The sequence below is a fragment of the Camelina sativa genome, chromosome 11 (assembly GCF_030686135.1).
Source record: "Camelina sativa cultivar CO46 ecotype springtype chromosome 11, ASM3068613v1".
NCBI classification, from domain to species: Eukaryota; Viridiplantae; Streptophyta; class Magnoliopsida; order Brassicales; family Brassicaceae; genus Camelina; species Camelina sativa.
The window spans coordinates 3,718,641-3,733,584 of NC_141890.1; the positions used below are offsets into that span (position 1 = coordinate 3,718,641).

At 38.5% G+C, this 14,944-nt stretch overlaps 4 protein-coding genes across 6 annotated transcripts; 1 reads left to right on the forward strand and 3 right to left on the reverse strand.

Annotated features, from left to right (window-relative positions):
* The first annotated feature begins 36 nt into the window (after positions 1 to 36).
* LOC104721517 (glycine dehydrogenase (decarboxylating) 1, mitochondrial) lies at positions 37 to 4,743 on the forward strand. The gene is made up of 14 exons (XM_010439516.3): positions 37 to 1,480; positions 1,643 to 1,888; positions 1,979 to 2,056; positions 2,145 to 2,245; positions 2,338 to 2,533; positions 2,614 to 2,739; positions 2,836 to 3,135; positions 3,214 to 3,366; positions 3,459 to 3,647; positions 3,734 to 3,811; positions 3,897 to 4,022; positions 4,108 to 4,206; positions 4,281 to 4,398; positions 4,492 to 4,743. The coding sequence occupies exons 1-14, from the start codon at positions 257 to 259 to the stop codon at positions 4,578 to 4,580; spliced, it is 3,123 nt and encodes a 1,040-aa protein (XP_010437818.2). The 5' UTR covers positions 37 to 256; the 3' UTR covers positions 4,581 to 4,743.
* Positions 4,744 to 5,123: 380 nt separating this feature from the next.
* Positions 5,124 to 7,492, reverse strand: LOC104721518 (calcineurin B-like protein 10). Of its 3 annotated transcripts, none has more exons than XM_010439517.3 (9): positions 6,928 to 7,492; positions 6,649 to 6,823; positions 6,420 to 6,502; positions 6,194 to 6,253; positions 5,994 to 6,102; positions 5,854 to 5,906; positions 5,701 to 5,781; positions 5,487 to 5,599; positions 5,124 to 5,393 (listed from the first exon to the last, which is right to left on the reverse strand). In XM_010439517.3, the coding sequence occupies exons 1-9, from the start codon at positions 6,949 to 6,951 to the stop codon at positions 5,339 to 5,341; spliced, it is 753 nt and encodes a 250-aa protein (XP_010437819.1). In that variant the 5' UTR covers positions 6,952 to 7,492; the 3' UTR covers positions 5,124 to 5,338. The 3 variants fall into 3 exon arrangements, with proteins under 3 accessions (XP_010437819.1, XP_010437820.1, XP_087329913.1); XM_010439518.3 differs by having other exon boundaries at positions 5,487 to 5,583; positions 6,928 to 7,217; XM_087473787.1 differs by having other exon boundaries at positions 6,217 to 6,253; positions 6,928 to 7,072.
* A 1,108-nt stretch (positions 7,493 to 8,600) lies between these two features.
* On the reverse strand, positions 8,601 to 11,075 carry LOC104721519 (cell division cycle 20.2, cofactor of APC complex). Its single transcript, XM_010439520.3, has 5 exons — positions 10,617 to 11,075; positions 10,080 to 10,358; positions 9,697 to 9,966; positions 9,025 to 9,606; positions 8,601 to 8,926 (listed from the first exon to the last, which is right to left on the reverse strand). The coding sequence occupies exons 1-5, from the start codon at positions 10,683 to 10,685 to the stop codon at positions 8,783 to 8,785; spliced, it is 1,344 nt and encodes a 447-aa protein (XP_010437822.1). The 5' UTR covers positions 10,686 to 11,075; the 3' UTR covers positions 8,601 to 8,782.
* A 1,026-nt stretch (positions 11,076 to 12,101) lies between these two features.
* Positions 12,102 to 14,630, reverse strand: LOC104727602 (protein CIA1-like). Its single transcript, XM_087476330.1, has 9 exons — positions 14,389 to 14,630; positions 14,140 to 14,291; positions 13,694 to 13,912; positions 13,540 to 13,604; positions 13,386 to 13,451; positions 13,151 to 13,213; positions 12,909 to 12,966; positions 12,608 to 12,691; positions 12,102 to 12,487 (listed from the first exon to the last, which is right to left on the reverse strand). Exons 3-9 carry the CDS (start codon positions 13,754 to 13,756, stop codon positions 12,413 to 12,415), a joined length of 474 nt encoding a protein of 157 aa, XP_087332456.1. The 5' UTR covers positions 13,757 to 13,912; positions 14,140 to 14,291; positions 14,389 to 14,630; the 3' UTR covers positions 12,102 to 12,412.
* Positions 14,631 to 14,944: the final 314 nt, after the last annotated feature.

Consider the following 14,944-nt stretch of genomic DNA (forward strand, 5'->3'; position numbering starts at 1 on the left):
ACTATATAATAAACAGACTATTTCTTGAAATGTGATATACATATTCACATTTTTTTTAATTTACAACGGTCCGTGTGAGAGAGTAGTAGTGGTGTATATACACTCTCATCCTTTTGTAGCTCTCTTCCTCCACCACTATCCATGGCGATAAACTAAAAAAAGCAAAGATACACGACATCTCATCTTCCTCCAACCTCAACCTCATACATCTCTAATCTACTACTCTCTCTGCGTTTTACATCTTTCCCTACCCCCAATGGAGCGCGCAAGGAGACTTGCTTACAGAGGCATCGTCAAGCGTCTCGTTAACGACGCTAAACGACACCGTAACCCCGATACTCCCCACCTCGTTGTTCCCCACGCTCCGGCGAGGTACGTCTCTTCTCTTTCCCCTTTCGTCTCCACCCACCGATCCGTCAATCCCACCTCGGCCGCCGCCTTCGGTAGGCACCAGCAGACGCGTTCGATCTCCGTCGATGCTCTCAAACCCGGCGATACTTTCCCGCGTCGTCACAACTCGGCGACCCCAGATGAACAGAGCTATATGGCTAAGTTCTGTGGTTACGACCACATCGATTCGCTCGTCGATGCCACGGTGCCCAAATCTATCCGATTAGGTTCGATGAAGTTCTCCAAATTCGACGATGGCTTAACCGAGAGCCAGATGATTCAACACATGGTTGATCTGGCTTCCAAGAACAAGGTTTTCAAATCTTTCATCGGAATGGGTTACTACAACACCCACGTCCCTACTGTGATCATCCGTAACATTTTGGAGAATCCAGCTTGGTACACTCAGTACACTCCTTACCAAGCTGAGATCTCTCAGGGTCGTCTCGAGTCGCTCCTCAATTTCCAGACGGTTATCACCGATCTCACGGGGCTTCCTATGTCGAACGCTTCGCTCCTCGATGAAGGGACTGCTGCTGCGGAGGCTATGGCTATGTGTAACAACATCCAAAAGGGTAAAAAGAAGACCTTTGTTATTGCTAGTAACTGCCACCCTCAGACTATTGATATTTGTAAGACTAGAGCTGGTGGGTTTGAGTTGAATCTTGTCACGGCTGATCTCAAGGATGTAGATTACAGCTCTGGTGATGTTTGTGGGGTTCTTGTTCAGTACCCTGGAACTGAAGGTGAGGTTTTGGATTATGCTGAGTTTGTCAAGAATGCTCATGCTCATGGTGTTAAGGTTGTCATGGCTACGGATTTGCTCGCTTTGACTGTGTTGAAACCCCCTGGTGAACTTGGGGCCGATATTGTTGTTGGTTCCGCTCAAAGGTTTGGTGTTCCCATGGGTTATGGTGGTCCTCATGCCGCCTTCTTGGCTACTTCACAAGAGTATAAGAGAATGATGCCTGGGAGGATTATTGGTGTTAGTGTTGATTCTTCTGGAAAGCCAGCTCTGCGTATGGCTATGCAGACTAGAGAACAGCATATTAGGAGGGACAAAGCCACTAGCAACATCTGTACTGCTCAAGTAATCACTCCTTACTATCTCTGATTACTCAGTTTTTCGTTTTTCACTATTAGTTCGCGCAGAGAATTAGATGATATATTGATTCATCCTCATGAGAACTTCATCTTTTCTTTTTGTATTGCCATTTTGTTATAATGTTTTTTTTTTTTCCTTTTCTTGCAGGCGCTGCTTGCCAACATGGCTGCCATGTATGCTGTTTACCATGGACCTGCTGGTCTAAAATCTATTGCCCAGCGTGTTCATGGTCTTGCTGGCGCCTTTTCTTTAGGGTTGAAGAAGCTTGGGGTTGCAGAAGTCCAAGAACTTCCCTTCTTTGACACTGTAAAAATCAAGTGCTCGGATGCACATGCTATTGCTGATGCAGCTACCAAAAGTGAAATTAATCTGCGTGTTGTTGACTCAAACACTGTGAGTCTCCTTTGCTTTGGTCTTTAAGGGTTCTTACTTGTATAACAGCATACAGATCTCTGAATATTTGTATATGATTACTTAATTCAGATTACTGCTTCCTTTGACGAAACAACCACCTTGGATGATGTCGATAAACTTTTCAAAGTTTTTGCTTCTGGCAAGCCTGTAAGTGTCTGCTTATTCCTCCTTTTGTTGTTTACTTATCAGTTCTGTGCACCTTGAATAAAATTTGATTATCTCCAATCCGCTTCAGGTTCCATTCACAGCTGAATCTCTAGCACCCGAAGTTCAGAATGCCATTCCTTCCAGCTTAACAAGAGAGACCCCTTATCTTACCCACCCAATCTTCAACATGTACTATTCTCTTTTTTTTTAATCTTGTGTGGTTTATTGCTTGCGGGTTATCAGTATCTCATCTTTATTTTTATTTTTAACTATGTGATTAGGTACCACACAGAGCATGAGTTGCTTAGGTACATTCACAAGTTACAGAATAAGGATCTATCACTGTGCCACAGCATGATTCCGTTGGGATCTTGTACGATGAAACTAAATGCGACAACTGAAATGATGCCAGTTTCATGGCCAAGTTTCACCGACATTCACCCTTTTGCTCCTGTTGAACAAGCACAAGGTTATCAGGTTAGTCACTTTCTTGATTCATCTGAGGTTTGATCTATGAAATTGAAAAATGAACTGATTTCGTTTCTACATTTATGTAGGAAATGTTCCAAAATTTGGGTGATCTCTTATGTACAGTCACTGGGTTTGACTCTATCTCATTTCAACCTAATGCTGGCGCTTCTGGTGAGTATGCCGGGCTTATGGTTATCCGTGCATATCACATGGTAAAAGCTTACATCCTAAATTTGAATCTAATTGTTCACCTTCAATTTATTTTAATTGTATAAACTGAAAAGTGAATGAATGAATGCATTGTCCAGTCAAGAGGAGATCATCACCGTAATGTGTGTATCATACCTGTCTCTGCACACGGTACAAACCCTGCAAGTGCTGCTATGTGCGGGATGAAAATTATTACGGTTGGAACTGATGCTAAGGGAAACATCAATGTTGAGGAGGTGAGAAAAGCTGCAGAAGACAACAAAGACAAGTTAGCCGCTCTTATGGTTACCTACCCTTCAACTCATGGAGTCTATGAAGAGGGTATCGACGAGATTTGCAACATAATACACGAAAATGGAGGTCAAGTGTACATGGATGGTGCCAACATGAATGCACAGGTGAAAGATCTTAATCTGCAAACAGATATCTCAAGGTTTTGGTCTTATTTATAAGAGCATGGTGTTGGGTTTGTGTAGGTCGGTTTGACAAGCCCCGGTTTTATTGGAGCCGATGTGTGCCATCTCAATCTCCACAAGACCTTCTGTATTCCTCATGGAGGTGGTGGTCCTGGTATGGGTCCCATTGGTGTGAAGAAACATTTGGCACCATTTCTTCCTTCTCACCCCGTGGTTAGTCTTTGATCCTTCATCACTGTTATGCATCTTGGTTAATGATCATTAGATTCCTTATTTTTTGGTTTCCTCCATTGCCATGTATAAAGATATCTACTGGTGGTATCCCACAACCCGAGAATACAGAACCAATGGGTACAATAGCCGCTGCACCATGGGGATCTGCGCTTATCTTGCCAATATCTTATTCTTACATTGCCATGATGGGATCTGGTGGACTCACTGATGCCTCCAAGATTGCAATTTTGAATGCCAATTACATGGCAAAGCGTCTAGAGGTAGTAGAACATCTTTGTCTCCTCTTTGTCTATTCATCGTTTGAGAATGAAGAAAGTCTAATTTTCCTCTTGATTTGTTTATACAGAAACACTACCCAGTTCTTTTCCGTGGTGCTAATGGAACAGTAGCACACGAATTCATCATAGACTTGAGAGGCTTCAAGGTATTACAGTGTTGTGAACTGAATGAAACTAAAGTATATGTTTTGGGAATGCATATCACTAACTGCTTCAAATATGGATTTGTAGAACACTGCTGGATTAGAAGCAGAGGATGTGGCGAAACGGTTAATGGACTACGGATTCCACGCACCCACAATGTCTTTTCCTGTCTCTGGAACTCTTATGATTGAGCCAACCGAGAGTGAAAGCAAGGTTTATATACTAATATGCAAATCTCTCACTGACTCTTTCTTCTCTCAATGTATTAACTTGATGGACAAATAATATTCGTTTGCAGGCGGAGTTAGACAGGTTCTGTGATGCTCTCATTTCAATTAGGGAAGAAATTTCACAGATTGAAAAAGGAAATGCGGATGTCCAGAACAATGTTCTCAAGGTAATTAAGAAAACAAAGACTCATCTTATTATTGGAGAAGTTGAGATAAAGACTTGGTTGTTTTGTGTTCTCAGGGAGCCCCACATCCTCCACAGTTGTTAATGTCAGACACATGGAAAAAGCCGTATTCTCGAGAGTACGCTGCTTTCCCTGCCCCATGGCTCCGCTCGGCGAAGTTCTGGCCCAGTACAAGTAAGTATAAGACCATCCAAGATAAGATTACACATAGTTTTTTTTTTTTAAAGCTTATTTTGATTTCTGACAAATGATTAAAACGTGGAACAGGTCGAGTGGACAATGTGTATGGAGACAGGAAACTGGTGTGCACTCTCCTCCCGGAGGAAGAACAGGTCGCAGCTGCAGTATCTGCTTGATTACAGCTCTCCCCGGATGCATAAACTTGTGTTATGTGTCCTTCATTTTCTCACACCATTCTCTCTTCTCTTTCACATTCTGTCCATAGTGTTATCATTATACGCTTTCTGTCTCTCTTACTCTCTTAATCTAATTCGAATACATCTATATATTTTCCACAAATCACCGAAACAAACGTAGATTACTGTCAAAAAAGCTGCAGAAAGATAAACCAAATAATCTTTATTGTTAACTAGGAAACTGAACTCAACCTTGGTTGTCCCATGCCTTTCAAGTATTTACAATTTTTAGTTGGGTCTAAGAATGTTCGGATTTCGTATATATCCCTCCCACCCAGCCACGAATCATGTTCTCAAATCCTGTTTCATGAACCGGTCACACTGCTGGTTCGGTACGGCTGTAATGTAAACGTTTGTTTTCTTGCAGTTTACTCATAACTCTTAAAGTGACTAGTAGCCATAAATGGCTCCACGAAAACAAAAAAAAAGAACAAACTTTGGTAGATCAAGACTTAAGTGAGCAATATGGCCATAGACACAAGATACATAGAAAAAATGCTTCATTACTTTCAGTGGAACCGTTTATACTGCACTCTTCAAAACAAAGCAAAATCCTTTACAATTTTACTTACAGCTAAATAATCACCAACTAATTTGGGTTAAATACAATACGGAAACCGGGTTTAGTACGTATTTAACGAAGGAGAAAAAAAAAGAAGATAACCGGTGTTCCATGAACATGGTTCTGCCTCACAGCCTCAGTCTTCAACCTCAGTGTTGAAAATAAAACTTGGGAATGCTGTCGTCACATCCCTTCAAATTGAAACAGATATTGTTGATCAAAAAGTAAAGGCAATCTTAAATGGACGAAGAGAGAGTCAATCTAGCAAAGAGAGGATTTGGTACTTTAGGTAAGGAAGAGTCATATTCTTCAACAAGCTGGGATGCTTAAGCACATACACCTTCCATTCATCCTTGCTAATTTTACCGTCTTTGTCGTAATCTGCATCAGCAAATGTCTAGCAAAAAAACGTAGAGAGAAACAAAAACCAATCTGCTAACTGAATTTACCAAAATGTATGATTCATTACTAATAGAGAGGAGGATTCCAAAAACTCACTTTATCAATAATCATGGTCAGAAGTTCATCAGATAGGATCATATCAGATTCCATCAAAATAGCAGCCACCATTTGTTGCACCTAACATGTTATAACAACTTCAACTTGTTATGAAGCTCAGAAGACAATTACAACTTGCAATGGCACACTCACCTCTTCTCGCTCAATAAATCCGGTTTGTCTTAGATCATAGAGCCTAAATGCAACTGCCACAGATTAGAAACATGTACTTGAGATTCATCCATGAGTTATGTTATGATAAAGCTTTGCTATGTAATATTAGTAGGCCTTACAGTCGATCTTCTCCTCGATGGGTGCATAGGGATGAAAGACACTGAGTGCATGGATGAACTCCTCAAACTCAATAACCCCATTCTTCTTTTCATCGAACAAATCAAAAACCTGCAATACATCAATCCAATATGAAAACCATAACTCTCATCTCAGCAAGTTCAAGAAACCATGATACGTCTCCCTAAAGAAACACACTCACCCTATCAAGAAAGAGGTTCTCACCATATGGAGCTTGAAACAACGCCAGTCGAAGTTCTTCCTACAAACCAGGAACATTGACATGTTTACAATCATGTCATCGCATCAGCTAAAATAGCAAACTTTGTGCTTGAAAAAAGCAATCAATCACACACATATTATAAGCTGATCATCAAGATATGGCAATTGGCAAATTCATTAACAAGAACAACCAAAAAAAAACAGACCTTGTGAATCAAGCCGTCATCAATAATAGAACAGCTGAGTTTCTTGAAGAGCTCATACAAAGCTTCAACTTCATTGACTGAAACTGCAAAGAAAACAAACAAAGGAACAAACTTTTCAAACTTATCAACTACAAAAACAGAGCAATTCGAAAACCCATTGATCCAAACATTGCATACAAATGGTACTAAAGCACATTGGACATGGAATGAAAGAGAAAAGAAAACCCACATCGAGATTCACAGGCAAGAAGATTCAGATCCGCGTGCTGACATGTCCGAGGCGATGAGCCTCGTCCACGGCAATCGAAGCATTGTCCGACGGAGGAAATGAGGAGATCAATAATGGCGAAGAAAGGTATGAAGACAGCGCAGATTTGCTCCCCAACAGTCAGAGAGCTTGATCTCTGTATTTTTTAACCCGAAACAAAGAAACATCATCAAACATTACAAAACTAATCAGAGAAGACAGGAGGAGAAATGTCAAAAGAGTCTGAAAAAACACAATTACAGAGGAAACTGTAGGCAAGTCCATGAGACTCTCTCTCTCTCAATTCATCGACGGAGGTTTAAATGAAGAATGGAGTCGAAACTCATGAATCACATCACAACATTCCCAACAGATTATAATAAGGTGGCACTTTGATTCTTATCCTACAATAATCCATCATTTTCACATTCTCGAATCAAATGTACCGTCTCTGTGTCCCCATGTGAACTTTTTTTTTTTATTTTTAGGTTTTATTATCCACCAACTAATATGGTTAAAAAAAAAAAAAAAAAATCTAAACTTATTTATACACTCTTTCATTTTTTGGACTATATGGAATAAATAAATAGAGGATGTTTTCTCCCAAAAAAAACAAAAAATACTGGCTAAATTATCTGATTTGATTTAGAGTTATTAAAAACCAAATTGGTAAATAAGTTTGTATGTATATAATTTGTACTGTAGATAGTATTTGATTGATTAAAATGTTGACCACAAAAACCATCTATAATATATATATCTAATTATTATACTTTCAAAAATTACATATTATAGATTTGGCTGGAGATAAAAAAAATACACTCGTGAATGCATACATCATGGATAATTTTGCTATAGCAGCCAAGCAGGAGTTGTGGTGAATTAGTACAAGGCACGGCATATTGACTGTGACATCAGTGGATATTGATTTCAAACTTATCACAACGCTGTTATTATTATGTAATGTTATTATGTTACAGTATCTAGGCCTTGTAATTTTTTGTCGTTGGGTTTATGTTCTAGATTTTTTTTGTTGGTATCACAACTTGCGAACAGAAGTTTTTAGAGATATTTTTCAGTTTTTATTTGGGAAAACAATTAAAAGAACCTAGCGGTATGCAGTATTTGAGTTTTTGGATTTGCATTGTTGTGTTTGTAAGGTATTGAGTCTATTAAGTATCAACACTGATATCTGAGCTTAAAGGTAATTATGAGAATTCTGATAATAACAATGGCAATAATTAGATCCATGACAATGTTATATATGTCAAGAAAATTGCAGAGGATTGTTCAATTTCCTTACTAGCTATATATAATCTTGGAAACTAGTGGCCGGCCAACGTTAGTCAGTCGATGATCACAACTTATCAAACTCTATATAGTTCAAGTGCTAATTGATTAAGATTCAGCAACTAAGGCATTCCAACATTTTCAGACTCTCAGACACTAGTTGGATATACACAAGATGAATAGACCAAAACAATTAAGGATCCTTTTTTGCGGTTTGCACGATGCAAAGACTCACTTGTCACACAAATCTTGTGAGAACAAAACCAAAAACTATGCAATTCCTCTGTTTCTGGAATAACCTTGTGCTGGTTAGATTTCTAAGCAACAAGAGTTATCATTAAGATTTCGCTTTGTCAGAAGGTTGTCCTCAAAAAGAACCCCAAAAGTTACTACGAAAAATCAAATAGAAGATCAACAAAAACTTAAGAAGTTTTCTTCTTTGTTAAAAAGAGATATACCTTCAAAGCTTTCTCCTAGTTTCAGAAACAAAACTGCATCTCTGTGTATACTAAAAACCTAAAGCAAAGCCTAACTACAAGCAAAAAAATAGTATCGCTCTTTCGGGAATTAAGTCTGGAGTTGGCATAACCATCAGACCCTCGAAACAATTTACAAAGTGAGAATGTACAAGGTACTAAAACATATTGAGAGTATAAAATCATAATCTTTCTATTCAAATTTCAATATATACAAGTAATCTTTATATACAAACTCAATCTCTATTTGTCAATACAGTTCACAAAGAATGAATCCTTTAGTAATAAAAAAATAGTTTCTTTTTTATGTTAACTATCAATGGGTTTCCTTGTTGTGTTTAGTCACAGCTTCAACGAATACGATTCACGTGAGAAAATGGCTCGGAAACTGCTTTTGGAGCAGCTTTTTTGGCGGTCTCTGGTACTCCAAACACATTCCAGAACCTCAGAGTCTCGTCTCCTGCTGCTGAAGCTACGGTACAACCATCTGGACTCTGTAGGAAACATAACAAAGAACACAAGTGTTTTAGGACTAATGACTTCAAAGACTCAAGAGTACTTTCACCACCTAAAAAAAAATTGATCAAGTTACCTGAGCCATATATAGGACTCTTGATGTATGACCGGTGAGCTCAGCCATTTTCACCATGGATGGGTACTTCCAAAGTGTAAGCTGATTCTGTGTAAACCCATGTGAACTAAGCAACTCTCTTTCATTCTTGCTCCATAACAACGAACAAACTTGGGAACCAGTGTCTACTGAATTCAGGCAAGCCCCGGTGTGAGTATTCCAGAACTTGATGGTCCTGTCTCCTCCACCACCACCAGTTGCAAGCAAATTCGCTTGGAAAGGGCACCACGCAAGAGCTTTCACAGCAGATGTATGTTCCTCAAGCCTGTGCAGCCATTGTGTGGTTGAGTTTGAGGAGGCGACAGAACGATCCCAAATGTGTACCACATTGTCGTTGCCACCACTCGCTAGTTGCTGTCCAGATCCTGACCACTTAAGACCACAAACCTCTTGAGTGTGACCTCGGTAAGTTTCCACAATGGGTGATCTGATCCTCACATCATTGTTGATGATAAGTCCATCCATTCCTCCAGTAGTCAGGATGTGATTGTTCCATGCCAATGATCCTACTCTTGACTGGTGACCACCCTTCAATGTTCTCAGCTGCAGAAATATGATAAACACATCAGAGTAAGACACGACAAACATCGAAACAATATTATTAACAAAAGAGAAAGGGAATTTGGTAGTTACTTGACGGTTTGAAGCGGAATCCCAGAGCTGGACTTCAGAGTTGTTGAGTCCAACTGCAACATGACGACCATCAGGCGCCCAGTTGATGCTTGTGACAGGTCCTTTCTCTTCATCAACGGTGACAAGCTCGGATGTAGAACCGGTGGAAGCATCCCACAAGTAAACAGTGTGGCCCAAGGCTATGGCTAGAACATTAGCACTGCCCCAGTCGAGCAAGTTGAGGTAGAAGTCATCCACAATGTCAGGTGCATCCAATGTTCTCTCAGAAGTCTAGTATTACAACAGAAAAGTAAGTTAAAAACAAGAGATCAATACAACTCCAAAAGCAGCAACAAGTAGGTGGGGACTTTAAGGATCAAAACACAATAAATACAGTTACATACCTGAGGAATGTATCTGCGAGGCTTCACGGATTTAGGTTGCTGGTGAAGAGAAGCAGAGTGGTTGGTGGGAAGAAGATCTACAGGAGCTTGGGGTTTGTTTCTGAAGGCGAGGATGCGAGTGTGGTTGAGGTTCATGGTCTCAGCCAACTGCTTCCTGTAGGCCTCTTTGGATGGTGAACTAACCGCTGCTGATTGATCCTTACCTTTTCTACATTCCATAAGAGCGTAGTGTGCATAATCGAAATCCATTGCTGATCTGTTGGGTATGAACCTGTCCAGCTGGTGGAAGATTACATAATCAAATCAGTACAATTCAATCAATACCACAAATCGAATTCTAAGCAAGAACAAATCAATTATAGAGAATCCAAGATTATTTCTTATGACAAAACCAGAAACAGTGTCAATCAACAATTCGTTCATCTATGATCTAAATTCAAAGGGGGAAAGACCTAAATCATAATGGCAGAACCGGTATCATTCAGATAACGGAGTCGATGATTCTGAATGAATGAAGAGGTAAGAGCATAAACTTACGTTTTCCTTGGAACTTTTCCTGGGGAGGAAGTCTTCTTGAAGTGGGCACCGATTCAAACCTGTATCCATATTATCACCAAACAAACAAACACAAAAGACAAATAATCCAATAACAAATTGAAACACACACAAAAGCGATGGGGATTATACGAAACGAAACGGATTAGAAGATCTAAGTTGAAAGATTAAACGAGCGATTAGATATAAAGACGAATCAAATTAAAGCCTGCAGAGATGGGAAGCGTTAGTAAATTCGGAGCAGCGAGAGAGCAGAGCGCGAGAGAGAGAGAGAGAGAGAGCAGAGCGAAGAGTTGTTGTTCTTCGCAGATGATGAGTGATTGAGAAAGTTAGAAACTTGGGGTTATTTATATATAAAAAGGCAGTGGAGGAAAGAGTCTCTCAATTTAGGGTTTTTTGACGGACTCTGATTTCTGTAATGGGTATGTCGGCAACGGCTATATTTCTGTGAGAGAGACAGCTTTTGTTAAGTAATAAATCAATTTTTTCTTTTGGTCAAACCCAAATTTTTAATATATTTTCAAAGGTAAAATATCAAAAAAAAAAAGTCACCAATTTAGTAAAAGTAGTGAAAAATATGAAAATTCACCAAATGCATATATCCTACTATATTAAACGAGAAATACATTTATAAAAATAACATTAAAAGTGTAAAAAATTATATTAGAATGCTATTAGAAATAGTAAAAAAAATAGTTAGGATCCTTAAAGATAATTAAAACAATTTAACTAGGATAAAAAAAAATTAGTGTACTAAAAATAAGATATTAAGAAATATCCATTCAATTAAACAGCTAAGATTTCTACAGATTTTTTTGGCAATAATTTCTGCAGCAATAATCTGATTGTAAGTAGGTCGGGATGAATTGCTAATAAAAAATAACAAAATAACACAAAAAACTATTTCAAATTTAATTTAAATAAAATGTTCAGTCCACCATTTAACATGGTTAATACCTAGTTTAAATTATTTTTAAGGCATATTTGAACACAATTCATATATAATTTAATGAAAATTTCGTTCTACATACAAAATATTTGAATGTATAACCAACCCACACATCGTTTTGACCTCCCTCTATTGACGTATTTGTTACTCTTCTTGTGGGATTTAAGGTATGAACTTGTGGCCTCTATTACCCACCATAGAAGAGATTCCTCAATGGGGCATTACACCACAAATGCTCGACAAAAAAAAAAATGCTCCACAAATGCTCGACAAAAAAAAAATGGTCCATGGCTGAGGTTTGATGACGAGTTTGTGACCGACATAGAGACAAAGGCGGTGGTGGATGATCAATCTTATGTCATTTTCTACTAGCAAGTCGCGGATAGCTTTTGACCAAGGAGATGGAAGATGTTGTATTACCCGATGATGAGTTTTTTTATAGACGTTATGGCAATATTGGATAAGACAAACAATCAAGGATCTTTTTTGCGGTTTGCACGATGGCAAAGACTCACTTGTCACAAATCTTGTGAGGTTGCAAAACCAAAAAAACTATGCAATTCCGCTGTTTCTATGCAACAATAGATATCATAAGGTTTGCTTTTAGCTTTTTAATGCAAATAATCAAAGATCAACAAAACTTAAAGCTTTCTTCTTGGTTCAAAAGAGATATATATCCCTTCAATGCTTTCTACTATAGTTTCAGAAACAAACAACTGCATCTCTGTCTATACTAAAACCTTAAGCAAAGCCTAAACTAAGAAAACACTCCTAGTAACTAAATTAGAAACCTAACACTAATAAATCAACTGCATAACCTGCCTGCTAGTCATGGCTCCGATACAAGCTTCCAAATCTTAACCGTTTGATCGTTACTGGCTGAGGCAAGCAACCGGCTTTCCTTCTGCATTGGTTTTCAATAAACAGTCTCCAGTCAGTACAATGCAAATATCGAAATCAGAGTCTATAGCAAGCAAAGACACATGGTTCAGGTACATGCGCATTAAGAAGGAAAGCAACTTACATCAGGTGCCCATTGGACTGAATTTATATCCGTAGTATGTGCCTTCTCCTTCTTAAGCAAAAGTTTGTATGCAGGTTCAACAACCTGGCACATTAATGATGATCACCATTTCAATTTGGCTGTAGCACAAGGTATGTAAAAAAAATTGATAGAGAAAACACGTGCTTTGGTTTCTAGTGCTATGATACAACGGTGACAGAAACGAATGCCAAGAAGATAAACCAGACAAGATTTGGTTGAAGATATGTCAACATGATCATAAAAGAGGTCTTTAGGTAAAAAAAAAGGGAGAAGTGCATACAGAGTCACTGTCGCTGTCCACAAATAACTGTATAGTATCATCCCCAATAATACCGTCCCTGTAAGGGTATCATCAGATCTCATTAAAAACTAAACTTATATATCTATTTATCCACAAGTGTCTCTGAAAATAAGCATACGCACGAATTAAGTTGGAATGGTTTTACCCAAGGGATTTAATAAGGACTTTTAAACTGTTTCTTTCAAATGCCTCAAAAGAAACCAAAGTGAGAAGATCTATACCTTGACCAGTGAACTGAGTATATGGCACGATCGTGAAAACCAGAGAGTGTACAAAGATGGGTCCTGCAAAAAAATTCCAAACAGGGTAGATATTCAATTAGCTACAAGTTGGAACATGAGTTCTCTTGCATATTCAACTGTAAAAGTTCACACAATCCTAATGTTGTCAGAACAGGTAACAGAGATGAAAATTATATCCTATGAGAAACTATATATGAGGAGAAGATTCACCAACCTACAAGTGACCATCCTGTCCCCAGCAGCATTAAAGGATATAACCCATACGGTAGAGGAATGGCCACTGAGTGACGATTAAAGGCAACAATATGTTAGAAATAGGAAAAGTTTTGAACATGTTAGAATGAAGAAGAGGCAAATAGAGGATATACTTTTTAGATTCACTTAAGGTTTGGACACAATTATAATCACCATATTCATCCTCACACCACCAAACCTGTTCAATCAAAACACAAGCATTGCCGTTAAATGCTTATAAGTGTATATGACGACAGAACGTTTTAAAAGCTCCAACGTTCTGTTTACCTTAATTGTGTTATCATAACTGCAAGAGAACAAAAGATCCATAGTGGGATGCCACTGGACCATCTTAACATCTTCTGAATGACCTAATAACACTGCGACACAATAACATTCATCCTCCGGTTGTATCTCCCAAATGCAGACAGACTTGTCTCTGCCACATGTTGCAAGCAACGAACCAGATGCATTCCATGATACACTTTTGACTTCACTTTCATGTACCTGCATTCCGCAAGCTCAAGAAATCAAGATCAAGGAATGAAATCCCCTAAGGCAATATACTATATGTCAAAAGCTAATTGATTTCATAACTTGTCATGCAAGCATATACTCTTCTTCATGCCCTAGTTAATTATAAGTAACCAAACGTGCTATATATTTCACAACCTAATAACCAACAATAAACACTTTGAAGAAAAATAGGTTGAGTAGTCAACAAGGAGCAGTACCTGTAAAACGGTAACGGATACACACTCGGAGTCGGTAGCAGAGTTTTCCCAAACGCAAGTTTTGCCATCGAAACTTGCAGTGGCCAATAACTTCCCAGACGGTGACCAAGCGCACGATTTCACAGTTCTGTGTGCGTGCCTTCCAAAACTGCCTGGACCAATCACCAAGCTTCATTATCATTAGTGACCTTTTTTTATCTAACTTGCAAACAAATACACATGATCAAATTCGTAAGAAAGAAGAAAAACCTTGCAGGACCTTGAACGAGAGAGCGAGCTCTGTTCCCAGATTCGTACGGTCTTATCGGCGCTGCAGGAGGCAAGAACACCGGCGGCGGCGGGATTCCAGGCGACGTTCCAAACACATTCAGTATGACCTTCAAGCTTCTGAACCTCCACTAACTCCAATTTCATCTCTGAACTCGATAGCTTGATCAAGGAAGCCTAATCAATTTCGTCAAAAATCTAATATAACTCAATTTCGTCGATACGGATCACAAAAAAAAGTAAGTCTAGTTAATATAGCATATGGTTAAAGTCTAATTTCAATTTAACTTTTACTATACACACCCTCTCAAAGTATTTAATTAAAATATTACCAAAAAAAAAAAAGAGTATGATCTATAAAATATTTGGAAGATATGAAAAAAATATGGAATGATTGAGTTGGTTTCGGAAGAAATATTCTCATTTTTTAAAACCTAATTTGTAAATTACCTTTTTTTTTTTTGGTTGAATGTGTTAAATTTATCAAACCAAAAAACCTTTTTACAACGTCTGTAACCTGAAGCTAAACGTATGTAAC